Source organism: Pseudorca crassidens, chromosome 3 (assembly GCF_039906515.1).
Source record: "Pseudorca crassidens isolate mPseCra1 chromosome 3, mPseCra1.hap1, whole genome shotgun sequence".
Classification (NCBI taxonomy): domain Eukaryota; kingdom Metazoa; phylum Chordata; class Mammalia; order Artiodactyla; family Delphinidae; genus Pseudorca; species Pseudorca crassidens.
In genome coordinates, this window is record NC_090298.1 from 42,109,198 (window position 1) to 42,124,764 (window position 15,567).

At 45.0% G+C, this 15,567-nt stretch overlaps 1 protein-coding gene across 2 annotated transcripts in view; it reads left to right on the forward strand.

Annotated features, from left to right (window-relative positions):
* Nucleotides 1-15,567, forward strand: part of SNX18 (sorting nexin 18) — a 90,935-nt gene that overhangs the window by 43,835 nt on the left and 31,533 nt on the right. The window contains exon 2 of one of the 2 annotated variants that reach the window (XM_067730673.1): nt 5,643-8,429. The exons of the other annotated variant lie outside the window; for it this stretch is intronic. Coding sequence (XP_067586774.1) covers nt 5,643-5,752 — 110 coding nt within the window. The 3' untranslated portion in view covers nt 5,753-8,429. Of the gene's footprint in view, nt 1-5,642; nt 8,430-15,567 lie in introns of those variants that run through there. 2 annotated transcript variants of the gene reach the window in all.

A 15,567-nucleotide genomic window follows, 5' to 3' on the forward strand; every position in this document is an offset into this window, starting at 1 on the left:
GTTGTTAACCTTTCAATACTACATCTCTGAAGGAAATGGATGTGCTCTAGTGACACACTTTATGTTAGAGACTTTGTTGGCGGTGGTAGAAATAACAGCAGTACACAGGCCCGGTTCCGTGGCATGTGTGGGCAACCCCATGCCGAGCCATGGAGATGCATGAGCTGTGCCCTTGCCACATCACCTGGTCTCCATCGGCAGGCCCTCAGTGGACACTCCCACTTCTCTTGTTGTCCTTTCCACCTTCTCTCCACCCCAAACTTCTGCACAACCACTGCCCTCCCCATTCCCAAAGGAGGGGGAGCTGTGGGTCTGAAGGAGGACAGTGCCCACGAAAGTGCCCAAACCTCTTTTTTAGTTCCTGCTACTTCCGTATAACCCAGCCCTGAAGAGACTAGACTTAGCCGTGGGAGTGCCAAGTGACTTAGCTAAAACGAGCTTTGGTTGCAAAATAATTTGGGTGTTGATTATGGTTATGGTACAGAGAGGCCTCCACCTTCATTACTTGTGGCTGGAAACACAACCCCCATATTTAAGTGGTACATTTTTTCTAAACAAAAAGTGTCTTCTTTTTTCCTGATTGTCTAAGTAATATGAACTCATCGTAGAAAGAATTGAGAAAATACAGAAGGGTGTAAAGAAGAGGGTATCCATCCCCACCCCTGCCCTCAAATAATCTTGGTTAACAGTTTGGGGGTCAAACTTTCTAGGCTTTTCCTATGCATGCACATACATTCATACTTAAAAAAAAAATGTGACTGTACCATTCATGATGTTTTGTAAACCATCTGATCTATTGCCACACAAAACCAACCTAAAAATTAGAGGTATAAAAGAGCAACCATTTTATTACAGCTCATGAATTCTCTAGGTGAGGAGTTTGGAGTGGACATAGCTGGGATATCTTGCCTCTGCTCCATGAAGTCCAGGGCATCAGCTGGGAAAACTCAAATGGCTGGGCGTAACTGGAACATCTGGGGTCTGGAAATACCTAGAGGCTTCTTTCTTCGCTCACAGAGCTAGCACCTGGTTTGGGCTCAGTGAGATTTTGAACTCAGCTGCAATTGTTGACAAAAGTACATGCATGTGACTTTTCCGTATGGTTTGCGCTTCCTCACAACATGATAGATGCAGGGTAGTTGAAGCGAATGACTAATCTAATGATTGATGTCCTTATGAGAAGAGAGAAATTTGGACCCAGGCACACAGCCACAGGGGGAGTATGCCATGTTAAGATGGAGGCAAAGATGGGGGTGATATATCTATTAGCCAAGGAATATCAGGGATTGCCAGCAACCACCCAAAGCTGGAAAGAGCCCAGGAAGGACCGTCCCCTAGAACCTTCAGAGAGAACAAGCTCCTGCTGACCCCTTGATTTTGGATTTCTGTCCTCTAGAGCTGTAAGAGGATAAATGTCTGTTGTTTTAAGCCACCAAAGTTTATGACAAGTACTTTGTTACAACAACCCTAGGAAGAAAACGCAGTTACCCATATCGACATAAATCTGCATCATAATTTCATAGTTGCACAGTAACCATAGAGCGCTTAATCATCATTTACTTAATCAATCTTTGATAGGTCTAAGAAATTTCGTTCAATAATTAGCATGGGGCTTCCCTGGTGGCGCAGCGGTTAAGGATCTGCCTGCCAGTACAGGGGACACAGGTTTGAGCCCTGGTCTGGGAAGGTCCCACATGCTGCGGAGCAACTAAGCCCGTGCACCACAACTACTGAGCCTGTGCTCTGGAGCCTGTGCTCTGCAACAAGAGAAGCCACCGCAATGAAGAGTAGCCCCTGCTTGCCGCAACTAGAGAAAGCCCGCCTGCAGCAACAAAGACCCAACGCAGCCAAAAATAAATAAAAATAGAAAAAAAAAAAAGATGAAGTTAAAAAATAATAATAATAATTAGCATGAGATTATAGTCTATGCAAATAAGTGGGTGACATAATCTCTCTCACAGACTTACTTTGTTTCCTCCACAGGGACCTAGCATTCAATACATATCAATTAATTTGTAATCACCAGCAAGAGAGTACCAGAAAATACAAAGTTTGATCACCTACAAGTATTATATTAAAGGATTCCAAATATTAAGGATATTAAGGATTTCAGGAAAGTCCTGTCCCTTCTGGAAAACTGCTCGGTTAGGTGACTGGAGGAACAGGTTAAAGCTTCAACCTAACAGAGCACTCCCATAAAACATCAAATATTTTGAAGTGAAAGTGATTGTAGTACGAAAAGGTTAAATCCCATTGCTCTTTACTGATGTGATCCTTCCAGTTCCCCAGCCACAAAAGGAGTTTTAAACATCTAAGCCTCTTTGCCAAGTGTTAAGAAATGACTCAAATGTAATCCTGGCAGGCGACTAAAGAAAGGTACCCTGTGCGTTCTAGACCTTTTCTGCTGCTTCTTTATGACTTCTGGGTTGGATGAGGCCTCCTGTGTTTTCCTTCTCGAGTTCAGTTCTCTGTTTGTTTCTTAGCTCCATTTGTGACTTCCTCTACGCAGAAGGGCGGGCACGGGGCAAACCTGGAAGGGAACCACGGTGACCCTCCTTGTCCCTCACGGTGTCAAGTCAGAGCAGCAGGTGGAGTGCTTATTTCTGTAAATTACGAGGCTGCATGCCCTTCCAAGCTCCTCTTTTCTTTTCTTCCATAGACCACGAGTCTTCTCCAAAAGTGCCTGTAGGGAAAAAAAATAAAGCCTGTTTTAACTCTAAGATGCTTGGCAGTGCTTTTGCTATTTTCCAAAAGTCTTTAGCTTCTCTGAACACAACGGTCTGGACAACTGTTTGGTGCGCAACAAAAACTGCCCCGAATCCTTAGCTCAGTATGGAAATCCAAAGAAAATCGTGCTGCACACGTAGGTGCTCATTGAGGGCTACCTGATTGGAATGGGTTGAAATGTTCACATTTTCTGAATATCTGGGAGGTGGTGTCCTCAGGAAATGCCCCCAGAGAGACCTCCCCATTTCCCTCGGGGCAAATGGAAATGTATCTGCTACCTGGATGGAGAGTTCTTTTTTGCTACTCCCGGAGGCTGAGTTCTGTGTCTGGATGGGCAGGGCCTCCCCTGTGGCTCACCACTGTGCTGGCTCCCAGCAGGCCGGAAGTCCCTCCTTGTGAGGCTGTGTTTGGGTGGGGTGGGAGGGTGAGGAGGGAGACTGGGTGCTGCACACTTGCCCTTTCTACTCTCCTGCAAATGATAGCTGAGTGTTTGTTGGGCCCCTACTCTGTATCACGCCCTAGGATCAAACGGATAACCAAGCCGGCTAGCGGGAAGTCACTAAGTGCCTCCCCAAGATCTAGTCTCCTTTCTTTGCTAATAGAGCCCTAATTTGTGTGTGTGTGGGCGGATGGAGATGACAACCTGTTCAGCGCTAGGTGATTGATTTATTCATGTTGCCAGCCTCCTGTAGAGGTGGCCATGTAACTGTTCAGAAGAATCTTGATCTTAAGGATAGCAGGTTGTAGTTTATAAGACTGGTCTCAGCAAGACTTTCAGCCCTATCTGCTCCTCAAGCCCCGCACCGCCCCCGCCCCTCCAACTTTGTCACTGCTCGATGAACTGAATGTGGTGGACGTGATCCTGTGTGACTCCTGGAGCAGGGTCATGAGAGGTGCTCTGGCTGCCACCTGGCTCTGGTTCTCCTGGGACACATGCCTTTGGAGTCCCGAGGTGTCCTGTGAGTGGTCCAACCACCCTGCAGCCGCTGTGCTGGGGGGAAAGAGCGGGGTGTCCAGTGAACCCAGCTGTCTGAGTCTCCCTAGTCCTGGTGCTGAATGTCTGAGTGGACGAGTCCTAGGATGATTCCAGCCACCCACCCCCCTGCTTCGAGTCTGCCAGTCGAGGCTGTAGACAAGGTACGTCAGAGACAAGCCACCTCCCCACATGTATAGTCCTGACCCATGGACTCCATGGGCCTCATGAGTGGTTGGTCCGTGCAACTAAGTTTTGTGGGGATGGGTTATGGAACCATAGTGACTGGAACACAAGGCAGCTGTGGGTTGCAGGTATCCCTGAGGCTTGGAGTCCTCGGGATGTAGTGGTTTGGACTCCTCTCAGCAGAGTGGCCAGTGGGAATGAAATCCCTGGAGAGTTTCACAGCCTCTGATTCCCCATCTGGACTAGGTGGCTGGGTTCAATCAGAACAGACCTCAGCCCGCTGGGATCATTAGCCTTTGCCCTGATGGTACTGGTGAGGACCAAGGACAGAACAGTTTGTTGACGACTTTTGGCTGCTTCAGCACCATCCTCCCTTTCTGATCCTCAGAGTAGCATCTAATTCATCAGAGTAGCAGCATGAACTTCAAACCATGGCCGAACGACGCAAGGATCATTCCCCTTCCTCCTAATGGGGCCACAGCAGCCCTGGAGCCTGGTGTTTATTTGGTGTGGAGCAAATAGCTGTGTTGTTCTAAATGAGGATTCGATTCTGAGCTTGATTTTAAACCTCAGTCCTCTAACTCCATCAAGGCTAAGCCAGGACACCTTGGCAAGTCATTCATCTTCTCAGAAAGTGTTTCCCATCTGTAAGAAGGGAGATGAGAAAACCCGTGCACAGAATTAGTATGAGGATGAGGAACATTTAGATGTTTCGTGAATCCATATTAAAATAGACTCTGCCCCTCTCCCACCTCCTACTGCTCTAGCAATGGCAGGAGAAAACTTAAGAGGCAATGTATTCTGGAAAGGGCAAATCGAAGCTAGCTCAGGGGAGACAGAGCAGAATCCTAGGGCTAGGACTTTGCTTTTGGTAGGGCCTCATTTTTATGGAGAAGAAAATTGGAGCCCAGAGAGATTAAGCAACTTGCCCATAGTCACACAGCTAATTTATGGGAGGGCTAGGATTTGTATTTAAGTCCTTGTTGTTCTTTCAGCCACATTAAGCTGCACAAAGTAACTCAGGAGAAGGGATGCAAGAGGTTAAAGCAGATGTAGGGATGAAGTGGGATCCTGTAAGAGCTGAGGGCTTGGCCTTCCTGAAGGCAAGTGCAAAACTGAGACAGGGTGGCTGAAGTTCTGGAAAGGCCAGGAGGAAGGGGAAGGAGTTACACATAGTTGTTTCCTTCCGTCTCCTTCTGGGTTTTGTGTGCAGGAACTGAGCAAGCGGCTACAACACCACGTGTGCTTGTTGAAACTCCCATGAATTTTGAGAGCCCATGGTGTGAAGTAAACTAGGTCAGATCCAAGCCTGACACAAAGCAGAAAGAATGCCACAGATCTGCAAGTTGTTACACAAAATGCCCTGTTTTGCTCCCAGGCTTGCTGGGTCCCACCTCCTTCCCATCTGTAATTAAAGCTCTTCAGGAGGGGCTGGGTCTATGGCTGGTGGAAAATCAATGCGGTATTTCTGGATGTCAGGTGAGCTCCATGCCTCTCAACTCTTCAACCTAAGCCCATTAATCAAGTCTGATGACTTAATTTACTTTAGGAACAAACACATCCGTTGCAAAGTGATACATCACAAACATTTCCACTTCCCAAGTGCCAGGGGAGTTAGCCCAGAGAAGAAAGGAGAATTAAGCCTTTCTCTAAACAGAAACATTCTCCCTTGTAAAACCGGAGACAGAAGATAGGATCTGAGAGTGTTGACTGGCTTCTGTGCTGGAGATGCCAATCATTTCTTCTTTGCTCCTAGGAGCCGCAGCAGAGGCCCCAAGGCCCCGACCACCCTGCCTCCGAAGCAGCAGCTGGTCAGCCCTTGGGGAGCCCAGCCGATTCTCCAGCTGTGTGTGTACTTGGGAATAGGAAGCGATAAGCAGTGAGCTGAAAGCCATGTAGACCAAGGAGCTGAAGCTGCATTTTTGACTGATGTCCGGAGAGACCAGAATGAATCAGTTGTACAGCAGCAGCGAGAGGTGCTACTGCCCCAGGGAGAGAGACGGTGATGGAGAGAAGTTACCTGGTTGCAGATGCTTCCCTGCTGTCTGCGTGAGGCTTGCTGTACTTCCTGCTCTGGTCCTGCAAGATGTCCCTGAACGCTTAGAATAATTTCCTCCTCATTTCTATGAGCTTGAGAGGTTTCTATCTCCTGCAACCAAATGTTTTTCTTTACTAAGATGCCTACTGTGTGCAATTCCAGGCTCTCTGGAGAGAGTCAAGAATGATCAACATCGGGCTTCCCTGGTGGCGCAGGGAAGAGAGTCCGCCTGCCGATGCAGGGGACATGGGTTCGTGCCCCGGTCCGGGAAGATCCCACATGCTGCGGAGTGGCTGGGCCCATGAGTCATGGCTGCTGAGCCTGCGCATCCGGAGCCTGTGCTCTACAACGGGAGAGCCCACAACAGTGAGAGGCCCGCGTACCGCAAAAAAAAAAAAAAAAAAAAAAGAATGATCAACATAAGGTAGCTAATTTATCCCTTTGAAATAACCTCCATGTCTTTTGTTCCTTCATAAGTACACCCACACTTATCTACCGTCCTGTTTCACTTACAATATCATTTAACCAGTTTATTATTTACTAATTATTCAAAGTTTGTTCATCTTTACTCTCTAACTGGACTGAAAATGGCCTGATGTCAAAAACCATGTCATATATAATTTTTGCACCCACCCCCTAATGGTGACTGGGACAGTATCAGACATATTTTAGCCAATAATTATAATAACTTTTTTTTTTTGCTTAAATAGCAAAGAAAGTGATTACGGAATCCAGAGCCAATCCAGTTATTTAATAAATGCAAATTTCACTTATTCCCTCCTTCATTCATCCATTTATCAGTCACTGGTTCACTTAATCCATCTGGTTTGAGTGGCTTGGAGTTGGAGAGCTTGGGAGAAGCTAAACCAATTCAAGCTTCCTGCAACTCCCCAAATGGAAGGTGATATAAGGGTCTAGTTAGTAGGATGCAGAGGAAGGGACCCATGTGAGGATTTTAGGAGTGAAATCAACGATACTGAGAAACTAGAAGGACTCTGGATTGGAAAGGGAAATTAATCAAAGATGGGGAACAATCTTAGATTGTTCCCAAGAGGACTCACTGGTAAGGTCCTGGGTGTAGCTAGGGTGTATGTGTGGCTGGCCTTAGGAGTATTGCAAAGTGCATTTTCCTCCCTTTCAAGAAATTATTTTTCTTGAAAAACAAAGAAACAGTAGTTTCTAACTATAGGAGTTGAACAAAAGAAATATGTTGTCCTTCTGAACAAGATAGGATTTTGCATTTGCCAGATGGACTCAATAGTCATCTGTCAATAATGCATTTGTTTGTCCACATGTAGACACATTTAATTATTTAACGAGTTCATACAGTCTGGCTCAGGTTACACTGGCTAGAACACACATACACACAAAACACACACACACATACCACACACACACAGAGTTCCAAGGTAGGCATTTGCCTGATGGGGATTATAAAACTAGTCAATAAAATAAAAAGCATTTACAGAACAGCTCTGCAAAGTACAGCTTTAACAAATGCTAGCCTCTGTCATTTCCCCTTCTTAAGCTTGGACTTACATTTGAATTTTATATTCATTTTTGAAGGATTGCCACATTTAGCAGAAGGTCTCAAAAGGGTTTTTTTTGATGGTACTTATAAAAAAAGTCTGAATTTATAGATTAAGAAAGTGATGGGCTAATTGGCTTTTCAGCAGGACTGCACTTGCTCTCTTGCTCTCTCATTTTTCTTAGGAGCCTACTTTTACAATTTATGATTTATGTTCATGATTTTTTTGTGTGTTTTGTTTTGTTTTTGTGGTACGCAGGCCTCTCACCACTGCAGCCTCTCCCACTGCAGAACACAGGCTCCAGACACGCAGGCCCAGCGGCCATGGCTCACGGGCCCAGCCACTCCGTGGCACGTGGGATCCTCCTGGACCGGGGCACGAATCCATGTCCCCTGCATCGGCAGGCGGACTCTCAACCACTGCTCCACCAGGGAAGCCCCATGTTCATGATTTTAAAGCTCCTAGAGCCAAGCACTTCTGACTGCAGGGAACTCATGAGCAGGGCATTCTGACAAGGTAGAAGTATGATGTGTTTCTTGGGGACATTCAAAAACCAATTTCCCATGACACAGTAGAAGATAGCTTAGAACTTTTGACTTTTGCTTTGGGGGAAACTTTACTCAAAAGTGAGTACTGACTGTCCTAAGCGGTGTGAAGCTGGGGCCAGTGGTTCCCCAGGAAAGGGCCATGCAGGGGGCTTAATGGAGGAGGTGGAACTCAGAAAGGATGCTGAGGAAGCATTGGAGCTAGGAAAGCAGAGAGAAAGGGTAAAGGCCTATCAAAAAAGCTGACCCCTTAGTCCCAAGGAAGCAGAGGGTTGTTTAAAGAGTATTGTGGGAGACCAGATTAGAGCGGCCTGTTCGGCCAATGAAGGTTGTGGTATCTCTTTGTATTCCATGGCCTAGAGTCCACTTCAGTTCTCTTCTATATCCTCTCTGTGCCAAGGTGTAATGTGAATAAACCCTGAATAAATAGAGTTATATTTGGGAAGACGAAATATAACTTTCGCTGTGTAGGGAAGATCAGAATGAGAAAGACACTAGAGGTGGGCGGTGGGGACCATTTAGGAGCAATTGTCTAGGAAAGGAGTGAGTGTTTTAGGAAATTGGCTGGGATTGCTTTCTCACTCTGGGGTTATAGATTCCAAAACAACGTCATGCTGAAAGGGGAGATTTAAAGAATATGGTCTGGCCTGGGTCCCCTTGGGTGTAAATGAGGATGAATGTCTCGTCTGCTTCTTCCCAGGCTCTCCTCTGCGCTGTGGGCTTACCCCCTGCTCCCAGGGCTCCCTTCTCCCTCCCTTGTACAGGGGACTGGGGTGCATGGGCAGCTTCCTGCTTACACCAATCAACAATCAACAAAAAAAGATCCCCAGTCTGGTAAAGGCTAGCAAGACTTGTGGGCAGCTGGCCATTTGGGGATCTCTTGTCCAGACAGATCTCTTGTCCATCTTCCCTATCAAAGTCCTCCATGCGGGTGGTGGTGGTTTTATTTATTTATTTTTAAAATATTCATTTATTTATTTATGCTCCGCCAGGTCTTAGTTGTGGCATGTGGGCTTCTTAGTTGTGGCGTGCAGACTCTTAGCTGCAGCATGCATGTGGGATCTAGTTCCCTGACCAGGGATTGAACCCGGGGCCCCTGCATTGGGAGCATGGAGTGTTACCCACTGCACCACCAGGGAAGGCCCGGGTGGTGGTAGTTTTATTTAATCCAATCTCTGTTCAGTTACTATCGCCAACATAGCAAAACATCCAACTGTCAATGCCTGTTTGGATCTAAAGATGCAGAGCATGCTGTGTTAAGAGACAAACCCAGAGACACCACCACAATCACCTCCAGCCAGCACTTACTCACCAGACTGAGCTCAGGGCCATTGCCAAGGCAGTGCCATTTCCGGCTCTTTGTAGGGCATCATTCAGGGATCTGAGAGCCAAGAAAGCCAACACATTGTTCAGGTTGCCTGTGAGAGTTTGCTGAGGCCTGGGCACAGGGCCTCCATAGAAATGGGAAGTAGAGAGCTTTGTGGAGTAAAACTCAGGTCATGGCTAAAACTGCTTTCAAAGCTTTCAAAGCTTCTGGTCTTCTTGTTAAAAATTAGGAAAGTGAACAGGCCCCTGGAACTAGACACCTTAATCCTGTATCATTTATTATGTTTTAAAAAATCTCTTAGAAGGCAGCAGTTGCCTGTGTCTTAAATTGAAATTATTTGTGACTGGGTCAGAAATCACAAGACATCCCGTGAGCATTAACTAGAAAAGTTCAGGACACAAAGTTATATGGTTTCAATGGTAACGTGTTTTTTTAAAAATTTTGTGTTTATATCATTTTGTTCTAAATGTAGAATCTATTTAGAAGTTGAAAAAAGAAAAGCAAAATACATAACTTATTATCACTGGCTTTAAAAGAAAAAAACCAGCCATGATATCTGGTTGTAGGGGAGAGGGTTAGTAACGGTGCTTATGTTTCCAATCCTTCCAAATCTCATCTGTCCTTGAGAGTTTGGTTCAAGTCTCTTCTTTATAAAGCCTTTTCTAAAACAGCCAAATTCACCTCTTTCTTTTCTGAACAGCTATAAAAATTATGGTCAGTACCATACAATTTAGTCCTTCCTTGTAAACTGTATCATTTACCATTATATGTGCTGCTCCTGTTTCCCCCAACCAGATGGCAAGGTATTTTAGAAAGCAGGGATCCTGTTATTTCCTAAAAACTGGGCAGTTCCTGAGTGCATCAGCACTCAGTGTATTTGATCAGCACTTTTTGAAAGAAAATACTATTGAGCAACTAAGTGGGGCTCATTTCAGGAGCCAGGTCTGGCTCTGGGTCTTCCCTTTACTGCAGGGGGAAGCTCGGGCTCAGTGTGGTCCAGCTAGACATGTGGAGGTAGGTCATGATGATGTCAATCATTCCTTGTTGACAGCCACGACCGGCAGGGGGGCATACTGGTTAAGAACAGTCAGCAACCTAGGCTCAGATCTAATTTTGCTCACGTATTAGGTGTGTGGCATTGGACAAGCTACTTTAAATTGTACTTTCCTTGTGTATAAAATGGGAATAAAAATAGTACCACCTCATAACATTTTTTCAGGAATAAAATAAATTATGTAGAACCATATGTCCCACTTTACCAGTTGGTATGTAGGTAATGCAATTCCACCCACTGCCTCTGAATATGCCACTTGAGGGCCCACATGTCCAGATTAGGAAGGTTCATACTCCTATTCCTTCCCTGTGGACCTACTTCCAATGACCAGCCTGGAGATACAGAAGTGCCTACTTTGTCTCAAGGGCTAGCCCTGGATCTACTCACCTTGCTGGGGTTCCAGGCTTCAGATGACCTCATCTGTAGCCATGCTGCTGCCAAAGCGTGATGATGGCAACCCATTGCAACCTGGGCGATCCAGAGCAGCTGTCCTCCCTTCTCAACTAGGAGGGAGGCTGTTTCTGGTTTCCTGATGTTACAATTTTTTAATAGAACTTCCCCTAATTGCTGGAGTTTACTCTGGATCAAGGGGAATAATCAATCCATATATAACCCCCAATGGCTTATGGAGCTAAGAGAGGAGGATACCTCACCTAAAAGTTTCATCTGGTCTAAGGTAAAAAAAGCCATGATTTCAGTTTCAATCAAGTCTTTGTGTAGCTGGAGCCTGGCCATAGGGGTTTGTGGCCTTGTTATTTGAAAGGATTAATAATGGGCCAGCCACCATGTTCTTGGTTTGGAAAAATCAATATTGTGAAAATGACTATATTACCCAAAGCAATCTACAGATTCAATGCAATCCCTATCAAATTACCAGTGGCATTTTTTTTACAGAACTAGAACAAAAAATCTTAAAATTTGTATGTTGACACAAAAGACCTCGAATAGCCAAAGCAGTCTTGAGGGAAAAGAAAACAGAGCTGTAGGAATCAGACTCCCTGACTTCAGACTATACTACAAAGCTACAATAGTCAAGACAATATGGTACTGGCACAAAAACAGAAATATAGATCAATGGAACAGGATAGAAAGCAGAGATAAATCCACGTACCTATGGTCAACTAATCATTGACAAAGGAGGCAAGGGTATACAATGGAGAAAAGACAGTCTCTTCAATAAGTGGTGCTAGGAAAATGGACAGCTACATGTAAAAGAATGAAATTAGAACACTCCCTAACCCCATATACAAAAGTAAACTCAAAACGGATTAGAGACCTAAATGTAAGACCGAACACTATAAAACTCTTAGAGGAAAACATAGACAGAACACTCTTTGACATAAATCACAGCAAGATTTTTTTTGATCCACCTCCTAGAGTAATGGAAATAAAAACAAAAATAAACAAATGGGACCTAATGAAACTTCAAATCTTTTGCAAAGCAAAGGAAACTACAAACAAGACAAAAAGGCAACCCTCAGAATGGGAGAAAATATTTGTAAATGAATCAATGGACAAAGGATCAATCTCCAAAATATATAAACAGCTCATGCAGCTCAATATTAAAAAAAACAAACAACCCAATCCAAAAGTGGGCAGAAGACCTAAATAGACATTTCTCCAAAGAAGACATACAGATGGCCAAGAAGCACATGAAAAGCTGCTCAACATCACTAATTATTAAAGAAATGCAAATCAAAACTACAATAAGGTATCACCTCACGCCAGTTAGAATGGGCATCATCAGAAAATCTGCAGACAACAAATGCTGGAGAGGGTGTGGAGAAGAGGGAACCCTCTTGCACTGTTGGTGGGAATGTAAATTGATACAGCCACTATGGAGAACAGTATGGATGTTCCTTAAAAAACTAAAAAAAGAATTACCATATGATCCAGCAATCCCACTACTGGGCATATACCCAGAGAAAACCATAATTCAAAAAGACACATGCACCTCAATGTTCATTGCAGCACCATTTACAATAGCTAGGTCATGGAAGCAACCTAAATGCCCACTGACAGATGAATGGATAAAGAAGATGTGATACATATATATAATGGAATATTACTCAGCCATAAAAAGGAAATTGGGTCATTTGTAGAGACGTGGATGGATCTAGAGACTGTCATACAGAGTGAAGTAAGTCAGAAAGAGAAAAACAAATATCGTATATTAACGCATATATGTGGAACCTAGAAAAATGGTACAGATGAACCATTTTGCAGGGCAGAAATAGAGACACAGATGTAGAGAACAAATGTATGGACACCAAGGGGGGAAGGTGGCCAGGGCCGGGGTGGTGGTGGGATGAATTGGGAGATTGGGATTAACATATATACACTAATGTGTCTAAAACAGATAACTAATAAGAACCTGCTGTATAAAAAGTTAATAAAATAAAATTAAAAAAATAATAATGGGCCAGCTTTTTGAGCACTGAGGGCCTATGGGGGCTGGTTTGGGATACAGAAATATCAACAAAAACAGTAAGAACAACAATAAAAAGCTGTCCCTAGCTTTTCCACAGGTAGGGGAATCGTTACAGATTATATGACACTTAGGAAAAATGTTTCTCTTCTTTAGAACTGGGAGCTTTGTGTGTGTGCTCCAGTAGCTAACCACCAGAAGAACAAGGGTGCCCAGCTTTTCCTCACACGAGTGGGTTGTTTTGGAAGGTGACCAAACCCCAAGTACAAAGACCCATCCCAGGCTGTGCTGTGGAAATGCCTCAGTTACCCGAGACCGTATTTCCTGGGCCAGACAGGCCAGGCTGGGAGGCTGGCACATTTCTTCGATTATGTACCTGAAGCCTTTGTAAGAAGGTAAAGCAGTCATATGATGATCTACATTTCCTGACGAGCTTCCTGCTTTCTACTTGGGAGACTGCCTGGGGAATTGGCCACACAGGACCAGGCAGCAGAAAGGCTCAAAGGTTGTGCATCCTTTTGTGCTGGGTGGGTGAGGTGGGGTGGGAGCCAGAGGCCTCGTTCCACGCTCTTGGTCTTCTGTCACACTAGCCTCTGTGATCTTAAGTAAAAGGGACATGGAGGCTTCCCTGGTGGCGCAGTGGTTAAGAATCTGCCTGCCAATGCGGGGGACATGGGTTCAAGCCCTGGTCTGGGGAGATCCCACATGCCGTGGAGCAACTAAGCCTGCACGCCTAGAGCCCGTGCTCTGCAACAAGAGAAGCCATCGCAATGAGAAGCCTGCGCACTGCAACGAAGAGTAGCCCCTGCTTGCCGCAACTAGAGAAAGCCCATGCGCGGTAACGAAGACCCAACACAACCAAAAATAAATAAAGAAATATTTTTTTAAAAGGGACATGGGACTTCCCCTGAGTTAGATGACCACTGTGAGTGATTTGCTGAGCCCAGCTTGTGAGGGATTGGTAGGAGAATATCCCTAGAGTGAGGGACAAATTATTTAGTAAGGATGTGAGTGTAGCAGGAGCATAAACAAAGGTCTCATGACCTGGGACTCTGGAAATGGCAAGTTTTGTGTCAGGCTGTAAGTTCTTTTACACTGTAATGTCCTTCGGCCACTCCCAAACCCTTCACTAGTAACTATCTACATCTACAGTCTGGCTGTGGGGAAATAAGGGACAGAGCTGGTCACGGGACGTAGCTTGCCCATGTCACCCGTCTGTGAGGCCAGCAGCAAATCCAGGGGAAGCCAAGGCTGGAAGGAGCCTATGATATAGAAGCGTAGTTGTGTGGCATGTGAACAGACATATATGCATGTGGCGCAAATAGAGCGGAGGAAGGGACCCTTGCTGGGGAAAAAGGAGGGGACTGTGTAAGGTGATGGCCAACTATTTTGACTGCAGCGCCTCTTCTAGTGGAGAAGCCTGTTCCAGGTGGTAGGGTTGAAGCCTCCCCCATCCAGACAGATGGTCCCCTTGGGTATCCAAATGCTAGTGGAACAGCCAACCTACTCATCCAGTCAACCTCTACTCTCATAGTGAATTTTAAAAATCTGATAACCCACTGCTTTACCCTGTCATCAAGTTTTGGTCTAGGCTATCGTAGTCCATCCAATATTTTTAATAATTCTAAGTCTCAAAAAAAAAGAAGGGAATTGTTTGTTCTTATGTTAAAATTGGCATGTAAACAAGTGGTTAGGGAAGCAGTTAATAGTAATAACAAGCCTGGTCAAACCAAACATACAATCTATTACTGTCTTGCCCTAAAAAAGAGAGTAGCTCTTATGAGAACAAAGGGCTGTTCTCCAAAATGTTCTTACCTCTGTAGATGGAAGACTGTTTATAACTTCCAAGAGACAAAAAACAAAACTAAAGCAATAAAACTCTTACTGCGCTGTCTCTACACGGTGCCTACTACATGCACCTGCACGCCGTGTGCCTTCTTTATTGGTGTTGCCAGGGTTCCAACCTGTTTTATTGTGCCCTTCCTTGCTCCCAGAGTCTCCCGCTCTCTTTCAGACCAGTGAGCGATGAATATTACCGTGGGTAACATCACCACTTATTGAGAGAGAAGGAATACAGCTCCGTACTTTCCATTCATGTCAGAGCCAGAGGCTGCAAGTTTATCCCCTATACTCATTCTCTGCTTCTTGTGCACATTAATAAACCCCTCATTGTTATCTGGCACATGGCCCCTAGGGGACAGTTTGCCTGTCCCTGCTTCCCTTGCAGCTAGGCATGGCCATGTGACTTCATTTCTGGCCAATGCATTGGGAACAAATGTGATGAGTCCATCAGCCAGGATGTGCCCTTAAAGGGAAGGAGTATGCCCTCCTTTGCCCCTTTCCCTTTCATGGTAGAGGGCCCCTTGGACTATTTGTAAGAAGGCAATCTGCTAGGGATGCAAAGCAGCAAAATCCAGGGAACCTGGGCTCCTGACACCAGCACCCAGTGTCCTACACTTCCCCTTGTTTCACAGCACACTGTCTCAGGGATTTCTTCACAGTATCCCTAGGCCAGAAAGAAAGGCTTAAAAATTCTATTTATTAAGTAGTTGTATCCAAATAATTTAATATGTACTTAGGTCCTAACAACATAGACACCACCTGAAAAACCAGTACAAATAAAGCTACTCTTTATTTCATTCTTAAATAACTACCATCACTTACTAGTGAGATGTGTGCATCTGTGGGGCACCACACAGCTTCTCAAACCTTGGATTCAGATTGGGCAACGGTACCATCTTTTACTTGTATTTTATCAGA